The sequence below is a fragment of the Sander lucioperca genome, chromosome 14 (assembly GCF_008315115.2).
Source record: "Sander lucioperca isolate FBNREF2018 chromosome 14, SLUC_FBN_1.2, whole genome shotgun sequence".
Lineage (NCBI taxonomy): Eukaryota > Metazoa > Chordata > Actinopteri > Perciformes > Percidae > Sander > Sander lucioperca.
The window spans coordinates 27356895-27380961 of record NC_050186.1 but is presented as its reverse complement, the minus strand read 5'-3'; the positions used below and the strand labels follow the sequence as shown (position 1 = coordinate 27380961).

Below are 24067 nucleotides of genomic sequence, written 5' to 3'. Positions count from 1 at the left end.
ATTAATCACAGTCAACACTGGTAGAGTGTTTGGTAGAGCTTTTACATTTATTTTTTTTAGATACCGCACCTAACCGCACCTTAATGTCTCGAGTCATTAACTTACAACACTAAGTCAGGTCTCAAGTCATTTATTTTTTGTCAGGTCGCAACAAAACGGTGACTCGAGTCCAAGTCACCAAGTCTACATCTTTGCTCATTCAATATAACGTGTTTGCCTCTCTGCTCTGCTGCAGTAGAACAATGATGCCTATTACATCTCCATTCTCTTCTTTTTTTGTGTCATACTGCTTGGCAGCACAGAGATAGCGTGTAGACAGTACAATCTAGGTATTGCTCTTCAGCCTGCTTGAAATACAATGGACGTTGCTTATGAATGTTTTGAGATATTTGAAAGCTGTCAAAATGCCTCTACATCAAATGGGTCAAGAGAAAATGCGTACGACATCCTATCAGGCACAAGTTGTTGTAAAACTGATCACTTAAACAAGACAGGTAAGGACAACCTCGAGTCAACTTATCTGGGAACACATACATACATTTAGTCACAAAAAGTCGACAGTCGAGACGAGACGGACAACAAAAGATGAAGTCAACAAGACAAAGTGTGCCAGGCTCACGGAAAATGAAGACAGAGTCTGAACTTACATGACGTCCCTGTGTTCCCGACTACATATCCTGGTGGGCTTGCAGCTCCGCGCAAACGACTTATTCTTCCTCACGGACAGGGCGGACATGTCGGCGGACATGAGGGCGGCAGCACGGCGCAATGTACCACCATACTTTTCAGCCGCGTGGACCGACAGAGGACGGATGCACGGTTGAATGGAGACCAGAATGGTATAGAGACACGGATTCGAGATTTAAGGGCTGGTTCGATTTGGAAGGAAGAAAGCAAGGATACCAATAAATGAAAAAAAAAAAAAGATGGAGTAAAAGATGAAAAGAGTGACAACAAATAGACGGGGAGATAGAACAATCAGTCGTGTTGGTTAGGAAGTCTGTTGGCTCTCTGAACCCCTAATACATTGCCAGTGGTTTCCCTGAAGGGGCCTCTTCCTCCAGCCCAGGCTTCTCATTGGTCGACTGGCTGCGACATGTTCCTTCCTGCTTTCTCAGAGCTGGTATGTGGTTGGCTGCCGGATACAACCCACACCGTTACACACACACACACACACACACACACGCCTCGGACACAAAGGACCTGAGAAAGAGGCTTTGGGACTTTCCATCCCCTAAGATGGAACAATACAGAGGTCAAGTACACACACACCCACACACACACACACACACATACATACATGTGTAAATATATATATACACAACAAGATTATAAACGCAACACTTTTGTTTTCTCTCAAATATTGTTCACAGATCTGTCTAAATCTGTGTTAGTGAGCACTTCTCCGTTACTGAAATAATCCATCCACCTCACAGGTGTGGCATATCAAGATGCTGATTAGACAGCATGATTATTGCACAGGTGTGCCTTAGGCTGGCCACAATAAAAGGCCACTCTAAAATGTGCAGTTTTACTGTATTGGGGGGGTCCGAAAACCAGTCTGTGTAAAAAAAAAAAAAAAAAAAAAAAACAAAGTTGTAAGCCCCTCTAAAATGTGCAGTTTTATCACACAACACAATGCCACAGATGTCACAAGTTTTGAGGGAGCGTGCAATTGGCATGCTGACTGCAGGAATGTCCACCAGAGTTGTTGCCTGTGAATTGAATGTTCATTTCTCTACCATAAGCCGTCTCCAAAGGCGGTTTCAGAGAATTTGGCAGTACATCCAACTGGCCTCACAACCGCAGACCACGTGTAAAGTAAAGGAAAGTTTTATTTATATAGCACATTTCACAGATTAAAAATCACAAAGTGCTTCACAATAAAATGTAATACAGTACAACAAATTAAAATACAAGAAAATGAAATACAAATAGAAAACATAACAAACAACCATAAGAAACCCTCGACTAACTAAAAGCCTGCTTGAAGAGCAGAGTCTTCAGTTGCTTTTTAAAAGATTCAACAGAATTCACACAACGCAGAAAGGTAGGCAAAGCATTCCACAGCCTAGGTGCCACTGCCTGGAAAGATCGGTCCCCTCTAGTTTTAAAATGAGTGCGAGGAACCACTAATAGCCTCTGACCTAATGACCTCAGACTCCGGGTGGGAGTGTGAAGCTGAATCAAGTCATATTATGTAGGTAGGAACTTGACTATGCAGGGCTCTAAAAGTAAGGACCAGAATTTTAAATTGAATTCTATACTGGACTGGTAACCAGTGAAGTGCTGCTAAAACAGGTGTGATGTGTGCAAGGGCGTAAATCCCAGGGGGGTCGGGGGGGTCAGGACCCCCCCATCTAAGGGTTGCCCCCCCCCCCCAGAAAACCATGCTGTGTATTGTAAATAACATTAAGATGTATACTTAACATATCTGTGTAAGTAGTAAAACAATACAAACCCCCAAAAATGCCTTTTTAAGTTTAGGAACATTTTGAGTTCCCCCTCCTTTGCCTCACAGTGGTTTGGTCCACTGCATGCTGTACTAGGAATCGGATCTGCAGCACTCGACTCACAGTCACATCTGTAGTGACAGGAATGTAGTAAGTAGGCGGTTCAAGGCTGTTTTCTGTTTTATTCACATTAAACATCGGATGACGTTCTTTTCTCAAATAGAAATGATGCTGAGTAATTAATGAATTAGTCATGACAAAACGTTTGCTATGTTAGTAATGTAATGTAATGTTACCTAGCTTGTTTAATAGCTTGTTGGATAGAAATGCACCCACTACAACTAACGTTACCATGGCGATAAGCCTAACGTTATGTGTGTGAACTAATATTAGGGTTATTATTATAGCCTGTATATTGAAGATCTACAGTTGTGTTTTGTTAAATATGATGTTAAGTGGCAGATCAGTGGGTTTGCTGCAGACAGTGTGGCTCATGTGGCTGTCAGGGTGAGCAGATGAGCTTTACCAGTGGCTCACTAATTAACATTATGATCAGCTAACTTAACAAGTGTACAAAAGTATTGTATTTCTTTTATATGGGGACACTTTTTCAAAATAGGTCATTATGTTTTAAGGTATTTTTGTGGCTTGATTGTAAACAACTTAAAAATAAATACATGGTTTTAAAGAAGGATATTTTGTTCAATTTTGTCAGCTTTTTCATTGAATCAAGAGAAACACTGAAAAGAAGGATAATGGTAGTCTCCATGCTACACTAATGATAGTATTAAGGCTTTCCTCTGTGTACACATGTCCTCTACGAGTATAATTGTGGCTGTATTATTTGTGTCCCCTTCAAAAATTGCTCTTCAGAAATTTTATGTTTATTGTCCCCCCCTACTGTCAGAACAGATTTACGCCCATGGATGTGTGCTCTTTTGTTAATGTGAGTTAAAAGCCTTGCAGCCGAGTTCTGAACAGCCTGGAGACGGTAAAGCTCCTTACTCAAACAGGTAAAAAGACTGTTGCAGTAATCTAAACAAGAGGAAATGAAAGCATGAATGATCATCTCCAACTCACCCTTAGTCACCTTTAGTCACCCTTAGGCAGCCCAGGACCTCAATATCCAGCATCTTCACCTCCAAGATCGTCTGCGACCAGCCACCTGGACAGCTGCTGCTGCTGCTGTACAATCGGTTTGCATAACCAAAGAATTTCTGCACAAATTGTAAGAAACCATCTCAGGGAAGCTCATCTGCATGCTCGTCGCCCTCATCGGGGTCTCGACCTGACTGCAGTTCGTCGTCGTAACTGACTTGAGTGGGCAAATGCTCACATTCAATGGTGTCCGGCACTTTGGATAGGTATTCTCTTCACGGATGAATCCCGGTTTACACTGTACAGGGCAGATGGCAGACAGCGTGTATGGCTTCATGTGTGTGAGAGGTTTGCTGATGTCAACGTTGTGGATCGAGTGGCCCATGGTGGCGGTGGGGTTATGGTATGGGCAGGCGTATGTTATGGACAACGAACACAGGTGCATGTTATTGATGGCATTTTGAATGCAGAGATACCGTGACGAGATCCTGAGGCCCATTGTTGTGCCATTCATCCACGACCATCACCTCATGTTGCAGCATGATAATGCATGGCCCCATGTTGCAAGGATCTGTACACAATTCCTGGAAGCTGAAAACATCCCATTGAGCATGTTTGGGATGATCTGGATCGGCGTATACGACAGCGTGTTCCAGGGCCTGCCAATATCCAGCAACTTCTTTTTTTTCTTTTTTTACTGACTGGTTTTCGGAACCCACCGGACCCCCCCCAATACAGTAAAACTGCACATTTTAGAGTGGCCTTTTATTGTGGCCAGCCTAAGGCACACCTGTGCAATAATCATGCTGTCTAATCAGCATCTTGATATGCCACACCTGTGAGGTGGATGGATTATCTCGGTAAAGGAGAAGTGCTCACTAACACAGATTTAGACAGATCTGTGAACAATATTTGAGAGAAATAGGCCTTGTGTGTACGTAGAAAATAGTCTTAGATCTTTGAGTTCAGCTCACAAAAAATGGGGGCAAAAACAAAAGTGTTGCGTTTATAATTTTGTTGAGTGTGTATATATATACATCCAGTTTAAACACATTCTGTAGAGTTGGGAAGTGGGAGATGTTGAACAGTTGGTATTGTATTTCCCCCCGCTGTAAATTCCTGTTTTTCCTGTTACATTACCAACCATCCAGACCTCTCAGGTGGTCTGGGACGGGTCTACTTTCTTTTATGCACCACATTACTGAACAAACTCTCAGAAAACTCGAGGTCTGCTTCAACTTTAAGTTTTTTTAAATCACGGCTTAAAACGTTTTTGTGTGACACTACATTTGACTAAGTTACAAAGTGTGCGACCACACAGGGCCTCACGCCTCTAGGAGCCTGGCACCTGGCCTGGAATCCTGCAGTTTTTTTTTTTCATGACTTGACCCAACATGCCTATGAAATGAAATTCATGTGCTTTATACTGTATAAAAAAAAGCTTTATTAGTTCATGTAATCCCTGCAGCATCTAAATGCAGCAGGACTGAAATGTTAGTAAATCTGAAGCCTCAGAGCACAGTGCCATTATGCACGGCCTTTCACTAGGTTTACCTTCATTTAGTATATCGACAATGTTTTACTTCTGGGATTGTTCAGGTGCCGTCGGAAATTCCGCCGGATGTCCCTTCTTTTTCGGCCGGATGGCCGTTACCTTGAGCTTTCTTTGTGTTGGAATTCTAAACTCCAGTGGATTTCTGAGGACTATGGTTAACTGCTCCTCAGATCTCTGCAGGGTAAATCCAGACAGCTAGATAGACTATCTGTCCAATCTGAGTTTTCTGTTGCACAACTAAAACAACCTTTAAACGTACACATGGTTGTTCCACCAAAACAAGTTCCTTCCCGAGGCTATTTTGCAGAGGCACCGTCATTGTGTCCTGGGATTAGCGCCGCCCAAGACGATTGTGATTGGTTTGAAAGACAGCAGCAATGAAATTCTGAATGGCGCTTTTTATTTTCCAAAACTCCCGGACGGGTCAAAAGCCATATGCACATTGTGTAAAGCCGAATTAAAATATCACCGAAGCACATCAAGCTTGAGCTACCACCTCCGAGCTAAGCATAGCACAGTTAACGTGACTCAGGTTGATGCTAGCAGGCTCAGGCAAAGCACTATTTTGGAGAGTGCTACTTGCTGACCTGCCGATGAAACCAAATCCAAAAAAATGACTACCGCTCTTGCAAAATGGGTGGCAACTAACTGCAGACCTGTCCGCATCGTAGAAGACTCTGGTCTTAAAGACGTACTACGTTTGGCATGTTCTGACCCGTCTTATACATTGCCGTCGAGTTTCACGCATGCATACAGCCTGTACGACACGGAGAAAGCAGCCAAACTGGAACTGCTGCAAAGTGATGCAAGGTGATCACTGGACGTCAGTGAGTAATACTAATTATTTAGGAGTTACTGCACACTATATTGACTCTAGATTCAAATGTGTGACTAGATTCACACATTTTTCTTTTGTTAACAGCAAATATATAAATAAATAATAAACAAATACAAATCTTAAAATCAAGTTCATAAAGTAACTTTCTTTGCATTCATTTGATTGCCAATCAAGATACACTGGTAAGAACTGCTTTCCATTGTTAATATGTACTTAAAAACAGTTCTGAAATGCAAAATAATAGAATTTTAATCATGTGATAAAACATGCTATTAATCGCGATTAACTATAGAAATTGAGCGATTAATCGTGATTTAAAAAAAAATAATCGTTTGGTAGCCCTAATTATTAGCTAAATTAAATCGGCCTATTTATGAAAAAGATGTAAGGCAATCTCTAAAGTATCCAAAGATAAAGTTTATCCTAAGGATTCACTGTGCCACATTTATGTTTAGTATGAAAACATAAAATCATGCCAACAATTATTTTTTGAATAGCTTAGTATTCTTTTCACTAAAGAGGTATGTATATAGGCTTTAGGCCGCCCTACACGTTATTGTAGGCCCAGTTTAATATGCAACTTCATTTTAAACAGTAATGTAGGGGGTCCCTGATCCATCTCTCTCAGTTAAGGGGTCCTTGGCTTAAAAAACGTTGAAGACCCTTGGTCTACACACATCCGATTGGTACTTATAACTCGATATTCTGCTTTTCGGTTAACAGGGCTCATCATAGCCTCTTTTCCAACTTTCTTTTTAACAAAAGTACCGTCTGGTGTCTTATCCTAGAAACCGATTGCAGTACAAACGCTGTTGTGTAATATTAATTACTAAACTATGTGACCATTTACGAGGCGAGATACATTAGTCATTGCCAAAATAGCAGTGGTCTGAATTAATATAAATGGTCTCACCAAATCAATGACTTTATTTTTTGATTTCTATCGTTATTATAGTAACTACCTGATGGTTGCTCTAAACCATCCAGACATTTCCTGAGGAAAAGCCTTCCGTTTGATGAGCTTTCTTCATCACGTTTAACTGTGATTGGCACAGCTGTTTCAGAGCTATAAGACCATTGATGTGAGTATCTAATAAAAATAATGGTCACAAAACCTGCTGATGTACTGTATATTCACCTTCACCCAGTCCTATTGGTCGTCACACTGCTGCACATACACAAACCAAAATAGAGGCTGAGCACGGAAACGCCCACGCAGTCTGTGCACCTAAAAATAGTGCATTACATTTAGCATTTATTTACAAAATTTAAATTGGGAAATTTTAAACAAAGGGTGCAATGCATGCTTTTGCCCCCCCCCCCCCCCCCCCCACCCCACCCCCCGTAAATCTGAAACTAAAATAGCCATGTGGGTGTTACAGTGATTCATGCGTATGCATGTCAATGAGCAGGGCCTCGCACCTGCACACAAAACACATGTAGTTTATAAAAAACTAAGTTTATTATCAATTTAACTACTCAACAATATATAGGTTTACAAGTCCAGCTGAGATGAGTAAACAAGACTTTTTTTCCTTTTCTTTTTTTTCTTTAAGTGCTTTTTCCTGATGACACTTACATATGTTTACTTAAGAAATGCTTTCAATGCAGGACTTTTACTTGTAACAGAGTATTTTTACATAGTGGTATTAGTACTTTTACTGAAGTAAAGGATCTGAATACTTCTTCCACCACTGGTCATGAGGCTGGCAGGCCAGTGGTGATAAACCCAATTCCTAGCAGACTGCCAGCATTAAGAATCTCTGAGACCCAACAGCAAGTCCAGTTTGTTGTTTTAATGACCTAATTGGACATTGTGCTTACTGTAAGTAAGTAAGTAAGTAAGTAAGTAAGTAAGTAAGTAAAGTTAATTTATATAGCACTTATCACAGACAGAGTCACAAAGTAATTTACAGGCTAAATAAATACATACATTAAAACAAATCGACTGTATGTGTGTGTGTGTGTCTGTGTGAGTGTGTGTGCGTGCGCACGCGTGCATGCAATGGCATTTGCAATTTTGTAAAGCAACTCAGTTGCTGCTTTGTACAATGTGATCTGACCTCTGTTGCAAACTACAATGAATAACTCAGCAGCACAAAGTCTAATTTTGGTTGCTAGACTTCTAACCACTGCCTCAGCTAAAACTGAGGCGTTACACTAAAGTTAGTATTTGAAACCAACTAAAGAGCAGGTTCTCTTGCTACTGCTGCGGCTCAGTTGCATCGCCAGGTTTAAGATAAAGAGTCAGAGACTACATCACATAGCATACAGTCCTCTGTACTCAGCAACACTTAACAGATTATGTCTCTGGGTCTAAGCAGGCACCATACAGCATTAGAATGAAACATGATCGAAGGGTAGAAAATGTAGTCCTCATGATAGAGTTTTAGCCCTGAAATCTATTGTTACTTTAAATTCCAGCGTCTTTTCAGTATGTACTATGGTAACATGATCATCTTGAGCGACTACACACACACTTTCACAGTTTGTTTTGCACCTGGCTGATAGTCAACTTGGTCACATGCAAGTTTGCAAAAGCCTTAGTTGTTTGTTTTGCAAGGTGGTTGACCGAACTGAAGCTTGATCGGTAAATGCTCAAGGGGAAGCTTGTGCCCAGTACTTTCTGCATCCTGTCTTAATCCTCCCGTTCAACTCAAGTTAGATTTCATTAGAGGGGTTTTACTTGATATTCAGAACATTAATATAGCATCAAACAAGTACTTGATATGTAAATATGTAGTGAAGTAATGGCATCCTGAGCAGAGAATGTCACACTCCTTCTGTGTGTGTGTATGTGTAATTCGAGCTACTCTGTTCTTTGTTTTGATAGCCGGTCCACCTGCGGGTGCATGTGGGTGTAAAAAAAAAAACATAGGTAGTGGTATGAGTCCATATTTCAAAAAGAAGTGCTTGCCCACATTTGGGCATTACATCTTTTTTATGTAAGTCAAGTCTGGAGTGGTTATCATTCAGGTCAAAAGAGGAAACTACAATGCCCCAAACAGCCATTGATGACAATATTTTTTTAAACTTTACATTCTTGTCAAGTACACCTGTATAAAATCTTAGAAAATAGAATTACATCAAAAAAGAAAATGTTTTTGCAGATCCGTCAAGCGGAAAAAAAAAATAGTTGAGAATTCTTTTTTTCAGGATATCGATGACGCAAAAGGACCTCAGGCTACAGTTGTTTTGGAATTTAACTTTTGAGTGTGTTACTGCAATTACTGACAAGCATGCTGGTTAACCACAGGAAATGCCACTGCAGCTGAAAATAGATTAAACTAATGATGTTCAGTGAAGATGTAGTTAAGACTACAGATTCTACATACAGTATGAGCCCACTACGAAGATTTGCACCGCAGTGCTGTAACACACAGCAGAGACACAATGAAGTGTGTGTGGTGTGACTTATGATAGTTACATTAGTGAGGACTGGATTCTGATTACAGTGAGTCATCTGCCCTGTCTCAAACCACAAGGCCTTTGTTTGTTAGCAAGCAACAGACTGAGTCAAAGCAAAACCGGCTGGCACTAACACACTCTTCTTGCATCAGCTTACTTACGTACTGTATCCAATCAATTAAGTGACTACCAACTACTACTGTCCATGCTTTCATCTTAAAGAAGAATTCTGGTCGATTTCAACACGTAGCTCTGTGGTTTGTAAATTCTCTTTTTGGTGTTGTAGTTTGTAGATGGTCCCTAAGCACTCGTCTTGCCGTCTCAACACCGGAACTAAACAGAGCTGAATTAGCACAACTTCTCCTGGGTGCTAACGCTAGCAGGAGGATGACACGGTGTGGGCAACACCGATTGTTTTCGTTTTTTTTGGTACTGACAGCAGTCCAAATTTACAAACCACAGAGCTATGTGTTGAAATCGACCGGAATTCTCCTTTAAACTTTGACCGTCTCACTGTGTGTTTTCACTTCATTAAAGTTAATTGGAACATTTTGGTCACCTAGAAATGTCGTCTTCAGAGTTCTTCCAACCGAACTAGCTAGCTATCGCTAGCGGCACCAGTACCCGGAGGCCCGCGTTTCCCCGCCAGATAAAACTCTGCTGGATCACTCGCGTCACAAGGGTATAAATTAGCCGACTTCTACATCTTCAGTGGCAAGCTTAGCGCAGCGCCATTGAAACCGTACACAACACTGGTTTAGACATGTCATCAGCCCCAGCTCTGCCCTTTTGTCCAAATATGGTCACTTCTGGCTCCAAAAAAACAAAATGGCGACAGCCAAAATGCAAACTCCTGCTTTCGAAACGGCAGTCCACAAACCAATGGGTGACGTCACCGATGTTCCATACGTGCTTGTGCAAATGACAGGGAGAGGCCATGGATGTATACAGAGAAAAGCCATAGGTGGGAGAAGGACAGTCAATCTGGGGCTAATTTGTTTCGGTGTGGAGTTAAAATGTCAACAATCTTTCTCCAGAACCGCAGACTCCACCTTTAACTTCCTCCTCTCTTTTTCTACCTGTATGTCTTATGCTAGAACACACAATATTTTATTATAGTGACATAAATGTTTGTTGTGACTTGGCTTGGAGACATGGCAGACTACTACTACTGTAAAGTTTGCTGTCCTCAAACTTAGAAACACCTTATTCAGCTGCATACTGCTGTGGGAAAGGCAGAGAACCATGTTTCAATGGATTAAACATCAATCCTCTTGGCTTCTCAATGTTTACAGTTGTGTTCCACAAGTACATGTGGAGGTTCATTAGCCCTACTTGTGAAAAGAACCTACAGCTTAACAGCAGGACTAGCTGGAGGGCTACATTATGAGGACACTGTTGCACACACTGATAGAAAGCAACACGCACATGACGGCTGAAATAGCCACATCTAACACATTTGAACAGCGACAAGGGCTATGATCCCATCCCAATACAGTACACAACTACTTGTTATTGTGCGTCTTAAATGTCACACTTTGAAACGGCTGGAACCTCAGAAAGCTAGTAATTGGACTCGTGAGTTTGGATTGTTTTGTTACACATACTGTTCCCAAAGGCCAAAATGAACTTATACGCTCAAAACTCTTTTGTATTAAGAACAGTCCAAGTTAAATCCAACTCTACATATATTTTACCGCTTAACGTTCACGTATAGAAAAAAGGCCTACATGCCACAAAACATTTGACATCAATTTATAAAGGAGACAACAGCAGAACCATGGCTACATGGCTTCATATAAACCATATGTTGTGTGAAGTCGTGTTTAAACAAGAGTAAACAAAGTTTATTATCTTCTTACCACAAACTACCCAATAAAAAGCCATTAAAGAGTGAAAAACAGATCAGCACACACACTGTGTCCCCAGTGCTACCACCAGCATAGCTTAGCATGGCAACAAACAAGCTTTACAAATCTTTATCAACTGTATAAATAAGGATATTTTGTGACATCAATATATATCAAAGTATTGCATGTGTTCAAAGCTGTGTCAAAGCTAAACCCCTTCACTAGTGATTATCCAGTCATATGTTAGCAACCTAGGCACGATAGGCCTGTCAGGTTTAGATTTCTTAGCCTGCCAAAGCATGGGGCTGTATTAAGATTGATACTTAAAATGTGAAAAGTTTAGATGCTCCTATTATTTTTAAATAACCTTTCCACAACCAAAACACAGATTAAAGGACAAATCCGACACAAAATGAACCTAGGGGTTAATAACACATGGGTACCAAGTCGACCGTTCTCTGGGATATGTTTTCATGCCCGCTAATTAGCTTATAACGCTAGTCGTCGGGGCACGGATAAAGTATAAATAAATCTCTATTTCTACACCACTAACAAGGCTCAAAATAGCACCACACTTCCACGGTAGCATAATGAGGGTCCCTAAATGTAAACCGAAGCATTGAGAACTTTGTAAGTGTACAAAGAGTTTATTAAAAAGACAGTTTACAAAGTACCATTAACGTATACAGGCGGGCACCATCTTGGGAAAACAGTTATGACCAGACGACGCTGTGCAACCAGTAACCAGTAACAAAGCTCAAACACGGCGTTCGTCTTTCGACTGGTCGAAACATTTAAAGGTCGCAGTCAGAGCGTCCAACCAACTCACAGAGCTAACATTAAGTAAGCTAGCTAGCTGCTGACAAAATCTTCCAGCGACAGTTGTTATTTCAGTCAAGGCAAAATTCATGATCACAAGCTAAAATTGAGAAGCCTGCTTTTCTCTACTCTTGTCTGAAATCAAAAGACCCACTCTTTCAGAAATGTACAATGAATTTTGAGTTATATATCTGCCACCGTATAAGAATTAACGTTAGACTATTGGATATTATCATAGACTGTTTATATTAATGGACAGAGCATGTGTGACGTCACCCATTGGTTTGTGGAGATCTGCTATGTGTCGTCGAGTTTGCCGTTACGGGCGCAGCCATCCTGGTTGCGGATGTGACGATTTTAGACGAGAGGGAGGAGAGAGGGAGGAGCCCTTACACTCTACGTTACGTTACACACTTTCACTGGCAATCACATCATAGCCACGCCCTGAAACACCCCCTGCTTTATTGACGATTTTAAAATCAACGAGACCATACGAGACCACCATCATTCTGTGTTGCAGAAGACTTAAAACTAGCGATTGAGACCATAAACTCATTATGAAAATGTTCACTGAGGTAGTAAATCAAGTGATAAGTGGGTCACTTTCTCATAGACTTCTACAGAAACCAACCTCATTTTGCAACCCCACGTGTCGCTCCCTGCTGGAATTCAGATAGAATGCAGGTTTAAGGCAGACAGGGCTATGCAGTGGGGAAAGGCTAAATTGTGTTCCATTGTTATGCATTACATGAGATGAAACTATTCATATCTTTGAAGCAAACGCTTTGTGGTAATTATTTCTGTACGACAGCAGTTTATAAAGCAATTTTGAATCAAAATGTCGTGATACAGATCGGCTGAGTAGGTAATGGTGCAGTGGATATGCCACATGCCTTTGGTGTGGGCGATCTGGGTTCAATTCCCACTGCGATACATCAACCAATGTGTCCCTGGGCAAGACGCTTAACCCCTAGTTGCTCCAGAGGTGTGTGGCCTCTGACATATACAGTACAGCAATTGTAAGTCGCTTTGGATAAAAAAAGCGTCAGCCAAATGACATGTAATGTAATGTAATATTACATAACTGCCCTGCCTTACACTTCATTGCATAGGAACTTTACTAGTTTGTCTCATTGGTCTAGCTTTTCTTTCCTGATCCATGTATTGGTCCGTTAAAACCAACAGAAACAGCATATGAAATATAACAGCATATAAACAGAAAACGCTATATAAATGACTTGCCTATCTATAGAGTGCGAGTGCATAGAGAGAGTGCTACACACAGCAAGTGTTAAAACAATCCTAGCAGCAATGCAGCTATCCTTTCAAATAGAAAATAAAAGAACACATATTGGATAAAGTCTTGTTAAAATGTGTAATTAAACTCACCCATGGAGTGCTGCGTCAGCTGTGTAGCTCCTCTGTCTGTGTTTGTGTCATCAGTGGTTTGAGCCCTGCAGAACTCCGCTTCAGCCTGGTTCACTTCCTGGCGTGGCGCTTCAGAGCTACTGTATGAAGTGTCATGACACCCTCCCTTCAACCACAAGAGAAACTGGCTGCAGCTCTCATACAAAACACAGCCAGGCAGACATACAGTGCTGTTTTATGGTGTAACATTAACCTTAGTTTGCAGCATTTTGAGTCAGGCTGCTTGAATCCTTACTAGAGATGACAACACTGTGAGAACATGTATGTGTGTATACATGTATCATGTTTCGCTGGCTGTATGACTGCAGCCAGAACATCATGACTAACTTCCCCTTTACAGTATCGATGGGCCACTCCTAGCATCTGGTCAGCAATTATGTCATGAATAAACAAGAAGATAGCAAAAAGAAAGTGGCATGAAAAGCAAAGACTCAAGTAAAGTACAAGTACCTCAAGTGTGTACTTTAGAACAGTAATTGGGTAAATGTACTTAGTTACATTCCACCTTGGTACTTTCCACAGGTCACATTAACTTCTCCTTTCATCATCATTTTCATGACAAGAATACTGTTAATATGCTGTTACTGAGAAACTGAGAAACTGATAATGACTTATCAAACGCTGGTGCATTTACTTGTATCTGGTGCTCTAAAATACAGTCTGGTTTGTTGATGTTTTATTTGAAGAAAAGAAAAAAGTGTTGATGTTTTGAACACTCTCATCCCTCTAGTTGTTATTTCTTTTAGTTCCCCATCCTCAACTCTGCAGAGGTTTATGAGCCAGAGAGCAGCAGAGTTTGTCAGGAATGGAAGCACAGCAGCTGCACACATACCAGACTCATTCAAACATATTTCCTCCCTGGACACGGACACACGGACACACACACACACACACACACACACACACACACACACACACACACACACACACACACACAGTAGTTGTGAGTGTTTGGTGTCTGAAAAGCATCAATGCATTACAGAATAGCGATTTGATGTAGATGTGTTGCTATTCTTACATCCTTTGTTGCAGAGTTAAAAATGTCAATTTTGCCCTGAATGTGGCACTACAGGGTTATGAGGTCATCAAAATCAGTCTGGTTCATCCTCTGGAGGGCATGAATGTGAACTGTTCCTTTAGGGAGCAACTGATATTAAATAGCATAGTTTTTTTTTTGCTTTCTACTCTGATATACTGTATAATTCATGTATTGTGTTCCCCTTTGAGAAATAAAAAAACAAAACAGGAAACAACCTTTTTTTAAATTTTAAGGGGCTACACTCAACATTCAGAACATTAATATAACAGCAAACATCTTGAATATTGTGGTTACTGTGTCATCTTGTCTTGATTTTTGTCTGGGTGGGATATGCTCATGTTGCAAATTGTATTGTAAATGATTTTTGGTATTTCTCATATTGGGGTCAGAACTGTGTGGAGGCATTCACAGCCCACTGTTTTTTTCAGTATTTCAGGTACAGCCCCTTTAAGGTACCCTGCAACGTGACATCATGACTTCGCGTAAACATACACACCACTTTCTAAAGCCAAGTGGTGTGTTATCTGTGCGCATTTTTAGCTATCCACGTGTATGTCTACGCTGTATACAGCGGACGGGTTGGGTTTAGGAAAAGAAGAACGGGACGGTTGGGTTTAGGAAAACAATAACGGGACACGGGAAACAACGGCACGGTTGGATTTAGGAAAAGAAGAACGGGACGGTTGGGTTTAGGAAACGTGACACGCAGGACACGATCCCCGGTCTCCTGGGTGAAAGTCCTCTGTTGTTTGACCCATCCACCACCCCAACCAACCTCCCTATGCAGATTTTCTGGCTTTCATACTACTCGCTACGGCGTAAATTGACACGCAATCGCAAGGTAACTTAAGTCAATGGAGGCCAAACGGCGTTGAAAACATGCTAAAAAGCGATTACGCTTCTTGATAACACGCCAAAATGGCATACGAACTGGCGTGTCATACATACGCCACTTATTGAGATCAGTCCGTGGTAAAATGAAATAAAAAGGCATGTATTCAGTAATCTGTAGTGGAATATGTTTTAACAGTAACCCTCCCAACACTGTGTGCAAGACTCTGAACAGAAGAAGAAAAATGTTTTCCCATTTGTTAAAACTTGTCTTCTTGTGTATAGCCTGATTATATACGATACATCCGTAGTGTTGTGGTAGTGGTGTCGACGTAAGAAATCTGACTCTGAACTGTAAAACAATCATCTGCAAATCAACAGAAGGACTCCCAATAACCGGTTGTGTTGATCATAAATCTGGCTTCAGGCCTGCTTTTTTTTTTGTTTGTTTGTGTAAAGGCAGACACATCCTTCTGTAGGATGTATGGTGTTTACTTTGTGTCAGTCTAGAATTTGAACATCAATCACTTGACAGGAAGAGTATATTGACTGTGGCTTGTCTTTGTCAGTGCACAGGGAATAATCACAGTGACTGTATGGAAACTACAGTGACTGAAATGGAGCTCTCCTCCACCGCAGCTTGTCTGTCTGCCTGCATCATCTGTGTAGTCTGGATTTTATGCTGGTTTGGAGAACTTGGATAATTGTGCGACAAGATAAACTCTCTTCTTAACAAAAACTAGAGCTAGTGTCTGTAGACACAGAGCAAACCCTTTTTTTTTACTTTCACTTAAACCCATATTTAACAGCACACACACACACACACACACACACACACACACACACACACACACACACACACACACACACACACTGATTTGAAGCCAAAATGAGAGATTTAAATACCTTTGCTTGGATGAGCCAACATGTGGGGATACAGACTTGCTGGGTTTTAAACTTCTGCCTTCTCTAGCTGCCTGGATTTAAAGAAAGCCAGAGACTTTTAGAGAAAACCATAGACACGCCCATACAGCATGGTGACCACAGCTGTTTCAGAAATGTTGGAGCAATTAAAAGAGGATAAAAATGGCAAAAGTAAGAGCAAAGTACACTTCAAAATCGTATTCATAATCTCACCTGCAGTCACAAATGTTGTTTGGTTGGGCTTATCTTGTTTTCTTTGTGGGAAATAGCGACTGTATAGCACTACTGATGATCCCTTTCAAATGCTGAGGTTTGTGACCGGTTTAATTTTCGTTCCTCCATTTCAAAAATAGCATCCCAGCTACACAACAGAACCAGCCTGACCGACCAGAGTAGACACAGCACATGGAATTACAACCAGTCATTATATTTTTCTACAGCTCTGCAGTAATATCTGCCAGGCTACGCCACTATATGACCCTCACTGCCTCACAATTGCTAACCCACAAGCCTCTTAGTTTTATTTAGTTTCCCCGTCTTTGGCAAAACTCTCTCTGCTGTGGCAACGAGCCTCGATAGGAAAGCAAGTATGTGCACACTTGGACAGAGGTGGAAAAAGTACTAAAATATTGTACTCAAGTAAAAGTACCAATACTTTGATGAAATATTACTCAAGTACAAGTGAAAGTACCTATCTGAAAAATTACTCAAGTAAAAGTAATAAGTAGTTCATTTAAAATGTACTTTAAGTAAAAGTTACTTAGTTACATTAAAAAAACAACTGTAAAACGGGGCGGGGGAGGGGGGATCTCTCCCATGTAGTGAAAATAGGACAAGGGGTCATAAATCCAAAACTATTTTTTTTAATTGTGTTTTTAATTAAAGAAAAATCTATACAAATGTATAAACATCTATACAAATGTATACACATGTAATAACAACATAACACATGTCACACATGACATTTCATGCTACAATCCTCTCCAAAAAAACTGAGCTCTCCCTTTACCATTCACACTGCTGATACATTTGATGTGACTGTAAATTCAAAGCCTTGTTTACATTCAAACCGGTGACAATTTCAGGTGGGGCACGGCCTATTTGTTCAACCGAGACTAATGTTCACAGCCCAGACTAGCAGCTAGCTTCTACACACCTAAATAGCCCGTATGAGCTAATTAGATGTATTAATTTAGCCACTGTCCTACATACGTTGTCCTACGCAGGCCCTCCAGGATTTCGCAGCCTTTTTTTGAGATTGTTGCGGCCCAAAATGCCTGATTTCGCGGGAGCTTTTGTAAAAAGTTGTGATAAAAGTTGCAATGTCTTTTGTATGTTTGTTGCAATGAAGTTGCGGGAGACAGTGAAAGTTGCAAAATAAGTTGCAATTTTTTTTTTTATTATAGTTCTTTAAAAATAAAAAGGAAACTTGTTTTGGGGAGAATAAAATTACTCTGGGCTGAGATTTCCTATGTAACCTTACCAGAAAGGCTCAGGATGCTGCAAATGTTGGTATAATATGAAAATGGCTGGTGGGTTTCAGACAAAAAATAATAATTTATTGAATGAATCAAATCTGAACACGTGTCAATGGCTTGTTGATCTTTACATTGTTAGTTCATTTCCTATCCTGGCCTGGCCTGGGACACACATTCATACGGTTTGATAAAGTAATGTTACTTATTGGACTTTAACTTATCATTGGAGTTACAATAACGAGCATAGCTGTCCTCAATTTAGGTCATCGTGTTGTTGCAGCCACCATGTGTGATTGTGTGTGTTTGTGTGTGCGCGCATCAGTCGCGGGGGGAACTGAGCAGCCCCGCCCACTGCAGAGAGCCGACAGGATTGAACAAGCAGCAGCTTTCAGCGACTTTAGAGAGAAAAAACGTCACAGGTTGGCAGGACGGTCTGAAATGTTTTACACGGTCTTTCGCTGTACGTCATGATGTCATGTTGAAATGTGAGATGTTCGAGTCAGTCACACACGTCTCGTCTTCATCAGAAACAAGGAAATGATCAACCTACGGGTTGTAGGCAGTCCCTCCAGGATTTTGCTAGTGCTAGACAAAAATTAACAATGCCACGAAACATGTTGTTTTGCTAACTGGCAATTTGCTATTAGTCATGAAAACTTAGTTTGAAGTACCAATGCAGATTAGATGTGGAGTTAGTGAATGCTGCCAGTTCGGTTACCTTTGGCAGGCACATCTGGCATTGCATGATGATACTATTGGCCCTCTTGAATTTAAATGAAAAACAGTCTTTTAAATGTGGCCAAGGATTTTCGTCGTTTTGGGCAGCAGAATTCGATGTTTCAGCTAGCATTTCTATTGAAACTGTCGTCGCTCCCCTGATCCACCTCCATCTCGTTCTCAATCTTAGACTTAGTGCCTGGTAGGCAGCCTAGATGCTGATCATTCCTCACTGTAGTGCAGGGGTCATCAAGTACATGTTTCCAAGGGACAGAATTTTTCTAAGCAGACTAAGCAGGGGGTCGGACTTTCAAATAAAGAAAATAAAATGTATTTATACCTAATTCGCCTATTCTTATTCTAAATTTTCACTTTCTTACTGAATTAATGCTATATTATTTGTTACATGTATTAGTGTGAGCAAACTCCTAAAAAACATGGAAACTCCATAATGATAACTGGCTCTTTAACCAGAAAGTGATCTCAGACTAGGGGGCAGTTCAGTTAAAGTCTGTGATTACGGAAACATGGTTGTCGTATGCAGCGTCCTGATTGGTGGAAAATGCTTGGAGAAAGAAACGGCTGTTGTCAGGTGAAAATGTCAGTGTCAAAGAGGCTGAAGCGAAAAGTTGATGTGGAAAAGCCCAGCTTTAATGATGAATGGACTGATAAGCAGGCTATGCATTCGTCCTGTATGCCTCGTTTGCAATAAAACGATGCCGTTGCAAAATTATACAACCAGCATCATCATCAAGAATGAAGAACGCGAACATAACGATTGCGTTATTCACGTGCATATTAAGTAGCCACATGCATCTGTTTTGGTCTTATAATACATCCATAGATTTTAGGGGTGGAACGGTACACTGAAGTCACGGTTCGGTTCATACCTCGGTTCAGACATCACGGTTCGGTACAACGGAGGGAAAAGCAAAACAAAAATGCAGAAGGCAATTTTTTTTATTGTGCATGTCTCAGGCTGTCCACTGAGCTAGCTGTAACAGCTTGAAGTGTATAAAGTAAGATGTAAACAGTAAACAATAAGTACCCTGCATCATCTCCAGACTCCATCTGTAACTTGTAAACAAAATAAGACAATCGGCTAGTAGTGTGATATGGGAGACAAGCGCTGCTCTCATATGTGAACGCACAGAGCATGGGTGTTAAAAGAGCAGCTTCGGTTACACAGAGCAGTTGACGAGTTTTGGTGTTAGCTTCACACGCTAATGGCGAAGCTAACAGCTAACGGCGGAGCTAACAGCGGAGCTATGAGCTAACGGCGGAGCTAACAGCTAATATCGGAGCAAACAGCGAAGCAAACGGGCCTGGAGGCCATTTGTGGTCGAGGCGAGAGGGGATACAGCTACTTCAGTGTTTGGTTGTATATGGAAGGGACTAGTTTGCTTCATGTGGACTCACTGGACATGTAGGCGGAGCTCAGGAGCTTCAGAGCTAAGGGGGGGCTTCTTTAGGTGTCCCTAAAGAACCACGTGTCTAACAGTAGTTCTGCATTACATTAATTAATTTGCAAGCAAGTTTTATTTATTTTTATACCGTGTATTCTCCGTGTAAATTCATGGACCGAACCGAGACGCCCGTACCGTTTCGGTTCAATACGAATACATGTACCGTTCCACCCCTAATAGATTTACCGCTCCAGCGGAAAGGACGGTTTGTTCAGCCAGAAGTTAAGTTTATAAGAATTTGTCCAAATTTCAAGATTCCCGGCAAACTAAGAAACAGTTAGACTACAAACCGACAGCTTTTGTTTTAGCTTGCTGGTAAAAATTCGCTATTTGCAGAGTAGAGCTGTGTTGGCGTAAAACAGCGCTATGGACAAGAGTGGACTGAGCAGACAGAGCAGATTGAAATATCGCTTTCTACATGTTTATGCCTGTCTATACAGGTGAGTGCATTGTTAAGTATTGACTTTTTACTCACGAAGGTTTTATTGTAGCCTACTTACAGTAACAAGACTAGCGTGAGTTCAGCTGCCCGAGCGGCCATTGGTAATCCTCTTTGTATCGTTCCCTGCTGTAGTTGTTCCGGGCGCGATTTTTTTTTACTCAGTAACGGATGGGATTTGTAATGTAGCAAAATACAATACTTCACTGAAAACGTAATCAAGTACATTTTAAATTACCGATTTTAAAAACTACTTGAAAAATACAAAATACACAACAAAACAAGTGGCGGTTTCTCTAGGAGGCCAAAGGAAGCCTGGCCTCCCCATAAAAATATAAAACATAATTTAAAATATAAAATAAATTTTATTTTTAAATAAAATAAAAAAAAAAGTATGATAAATGTTATAATTTAAAATATATTTGTATATTTTAAATTATGTTTTATATTTTTAAACGTAGGAATTATAAATTTACGGTTGTGTCTTTTACTGATTTTGTAATTTCCTTTATCAAAACATTCCATTATCATTTGCTGGTAGAGCGAAACAGCGCCCCTCTGTCACTGCGTGGGTGGTGCAGTCCTGTCTGTGCTCTGTCTAGTGGCCAGTAAAATGCTACGAACGCTCAAAGGAGGCCAGCTTTTCCTGGCATCCCTTAGAGAAAAAATTAATATTTTCAGCCAATCAGATTGAGGCTAGGTTTGACCAAGCTCGACACTGAATGGTCAATTCATCGTAAATAAAAAAACCAGGGAAGCCAGGTTGAACCTGGCTTTTCACCAATCACATGCCTCAGACAGATGCGTAACTATGGTAACAGTACGCTACTACGCAGCGGTGCCGGCCGGCATCAGCTGAGCTAGCAGTCAGTTAACACTAGAACGGCCATGACGGTCATTTTGACCGTTTTGAAATTTATATGTGTAATAACTTTGCTGAATAAAAAAATACAATCCTGCTGCTGCCTGACTTTTCCTAAAAGAGTCTGTATTTTAATTTAAAATTGTTTTTATATACATTACACAAAAGGCAAAGAAAATAGAGTCACTTTTACCTATTTCGGCCATACACGGTCATATTGACCGCTCGGATTTTCGCGGTATTGTTTTTAATTTTTCGCGCGGTTGAAGATGCATCTTGGTTGCTTAGTAACTACCATAGTCTCTGTCAGAGCAACGTAACTAGCGGTCTCGAGTAACAAGTGTGGGCATCACCGTTGGGCCGAAGGCAAAGCCAGAGTCGGTAACGTAGGCTACTACGGCGTGGATGGACTCTGTTCTGAATCAGAAGGCAAACACCGGGCGCTCGCTCTGTGAAAGGCGCGGAACACGTAGATGACCGGTGGCTGTTTACATGTTCATATAACTTTATACATCCTTGAACTGACTGGAATCGTTGCACACATCCTCTCCAAGGACTGCACCAGCAGTAACATTGCCCGGAGGAAGTTTATGCAGCAACTGGCAGAGGAGCTGAGAGCGGAGTTTATGGAGGAAAAAAAGGGCAGCGGCTCATGGTCCGAGCAGCGCTGCGCACCGCAGCAGACGCCAAAACAGAGGCAGTGCCAGGTTAGGTTATAGCTAAATGTTCAAATAAGATACTTATAATTGTTATTTGGCTGTTATGAGTTAAGCTGAATGAATTTCCACACCATATTTTCGGGATATGAATGTATGAAATATTTACGGTTTACTATGCCATGATATGAATAACTGAAACAGGTATTACTACTCAAATGTATAATTAAACTCGTAAAAATGTACATTTCGGATTCAAGATATCCTAACACAATACATAATACAATATTGCAATTAGGTATTTATCATGAGAGATTATAGAGTTTGGAATCTGGTGGTCAAAATGACCGCTCACGGCAGTTCTAGTAGTTATGGAATTCCGGCACTTCTAGTGTTAACAGCAAGGGGGTAAGCTTCGCTTCAGAGCTCGAATCTCCTATGGCGCCATTTTGATGCTACAAAGCGATCACCCCCCGTTAGCATTCCATTGACTGCCATTCATTTTGGCGTCACTTTGACAGCGAATAACTTTACATCTGAAGCGTTTAAAGACTTTATTTGTCCATTGTTTATTTCTAAAGAAACTCCATTACCTTGTACCTCACGTTATGGCTCCGTAGCAGACGTAACGTGAGGTACAAGGTAAGTAACGCTCAGCGCTCAAGTGCTTCTAAAGGCCTTCACTGGTCTCCGTCCAGAGCAACGGGATCTGTTGGTCCATTCTTATATACAGTCTATGGTTAACAGCAAGTTTACACAATGGATGGCGATCTTGAGTTTCTTGTTAAAAATGACTTCACTAAACTTGCTTTTGAGCTACAACTGAAAGTTAAACAAACCGGTAGGCCTACATCGAAGCTGGATTTAACTCAGGGGAGAGCAAAGGGAAAAGTGCGATCTTTTTGTGATGGGAACTATGCGAAAACTGAATGGCTAACGGGAAGCGCTAAATTAAATCGGCTTTCTGCTGGCGTCTGTCATAGTGTGATTGGTAATGTCGGTGGCATTGATTCTTAATTTACCAAGAAGCTGATCGTGGTTACGTGTCAGTTAAACTTCTCATCTCCAATCCTATCTGTATTTGTGAGGAGTGGCGCTGTCCTGAGTTGAAAGCCTACTTTACGGCTTTATTATCGAGTTAATAGGCGTGTGTGTTCGTGTTGGCCGCTGTCCATTTCCTAAGGTTCTGAAATTAAAGGGCATGCACCCGTGAGCACCCACGGAGGAAAACATAAATCGGCGCCTATGTAAGGCAATATGATCTCCATACTAAGCTCACTGGCTTCCTCGGTAAAATTTGCCACGCACCGTCACTGAACAAAACTACTCAATACAGTAACGTGAGTAAATGTATTTTGTTACTTTCCACCTCTGCACTTGGACCTACTTTTGTCCTCACTCAGGATAAGAGCCCATCATAATAATATAATAGTTTCCCAACCATGTGGAAATTTGTCACATGGAATTTGTTACCTCAGTTATTGTAGATATAGCTACTGTATGTATTCCGTTAAAGCGTAACTCTGGCCAAAATGTAACCTAGGGTCTTTTTGTGAATGTACCCGAGTCAAACTTTCGTTTAAAAGCATATTTGGGACGGAATCGCCACTTTTAAGATTTACCGTAGTTTCGTTTTTCGGTCAAATGGCCTTTTGAATGGGAGTGCTATGGGCACTTTTATGCTAGCCTCAAAATAGCTATTTTTAAAACACTAAGAAGGCTCGACACAACATGAAACTTGAAGTATTGCCAGGGGCTCTACACCTTAACGAAAGCATTGAGAACATTGTTTGTGTACCCAGAGTTTACTAAAAAGGCTTTGAGCAACTCACGTTAGCAGTTGTTGTTTATGCTATCTGCCATTTTCCCAGTCAAAAATAGGCGATCTCCGAATGTGAATGAACGGACTCCATAGGAGGAAATGTCATTCTTATATGAGGCTCCTTTTTCTACTACAAGGTCAATATTGTGTTTCACTAACGACAAAACAACGAATTATCCTTGAATTTATATGGAAGTAAGCTTTTGGATCTTTCCATCTTTACTCTCCTCCCTCGACTATTTTTGACTGGCTCGATAGACGGCGACCAGAAGAACAACAGCTACAGTGAGTTGCTTTCTTTCTTTTTAGTAAACTCTGTGTACACAAACAATGTTCTCAATGCTTTCGTTAAGGTGTAGAGCCCCTGGATACTTCGAGCAAAGT

General features: G+C 41.0%; 1 protein-coding gene across 2 annotated transcripts in view; it reads right to left on the bottom strand.

Annotated features, from left to right (window-relative positions):
* sh3bp2 (SH3-domain binding protein 2) overlaps positions 1-13551 on the bottom strand; it is a 37155-nt gene extending 23604 nt beyond the window's left edge. Inside the window, exon 1 of one of the 2 annotated variants that reach the window (XM_035991664.1) lies at positions 13411-13551. Coding sequence is in view for 1 of the 2 variants with exons in the window: in XM_035991663.1 (XP_035847556.1) it covers positions 648-748 (101 nt within the window). In the remaining variant the exon portion in view is untranslated. Of the gene's footprint in view, positions 1-647; positions 1032-13410 lie in introns of those variants that run through there. The other variant, XM_035991663.1, reaches the window with a different exon arrangement.
* Positions 13552-24067: the final 10516 nt, after the last annotated feature.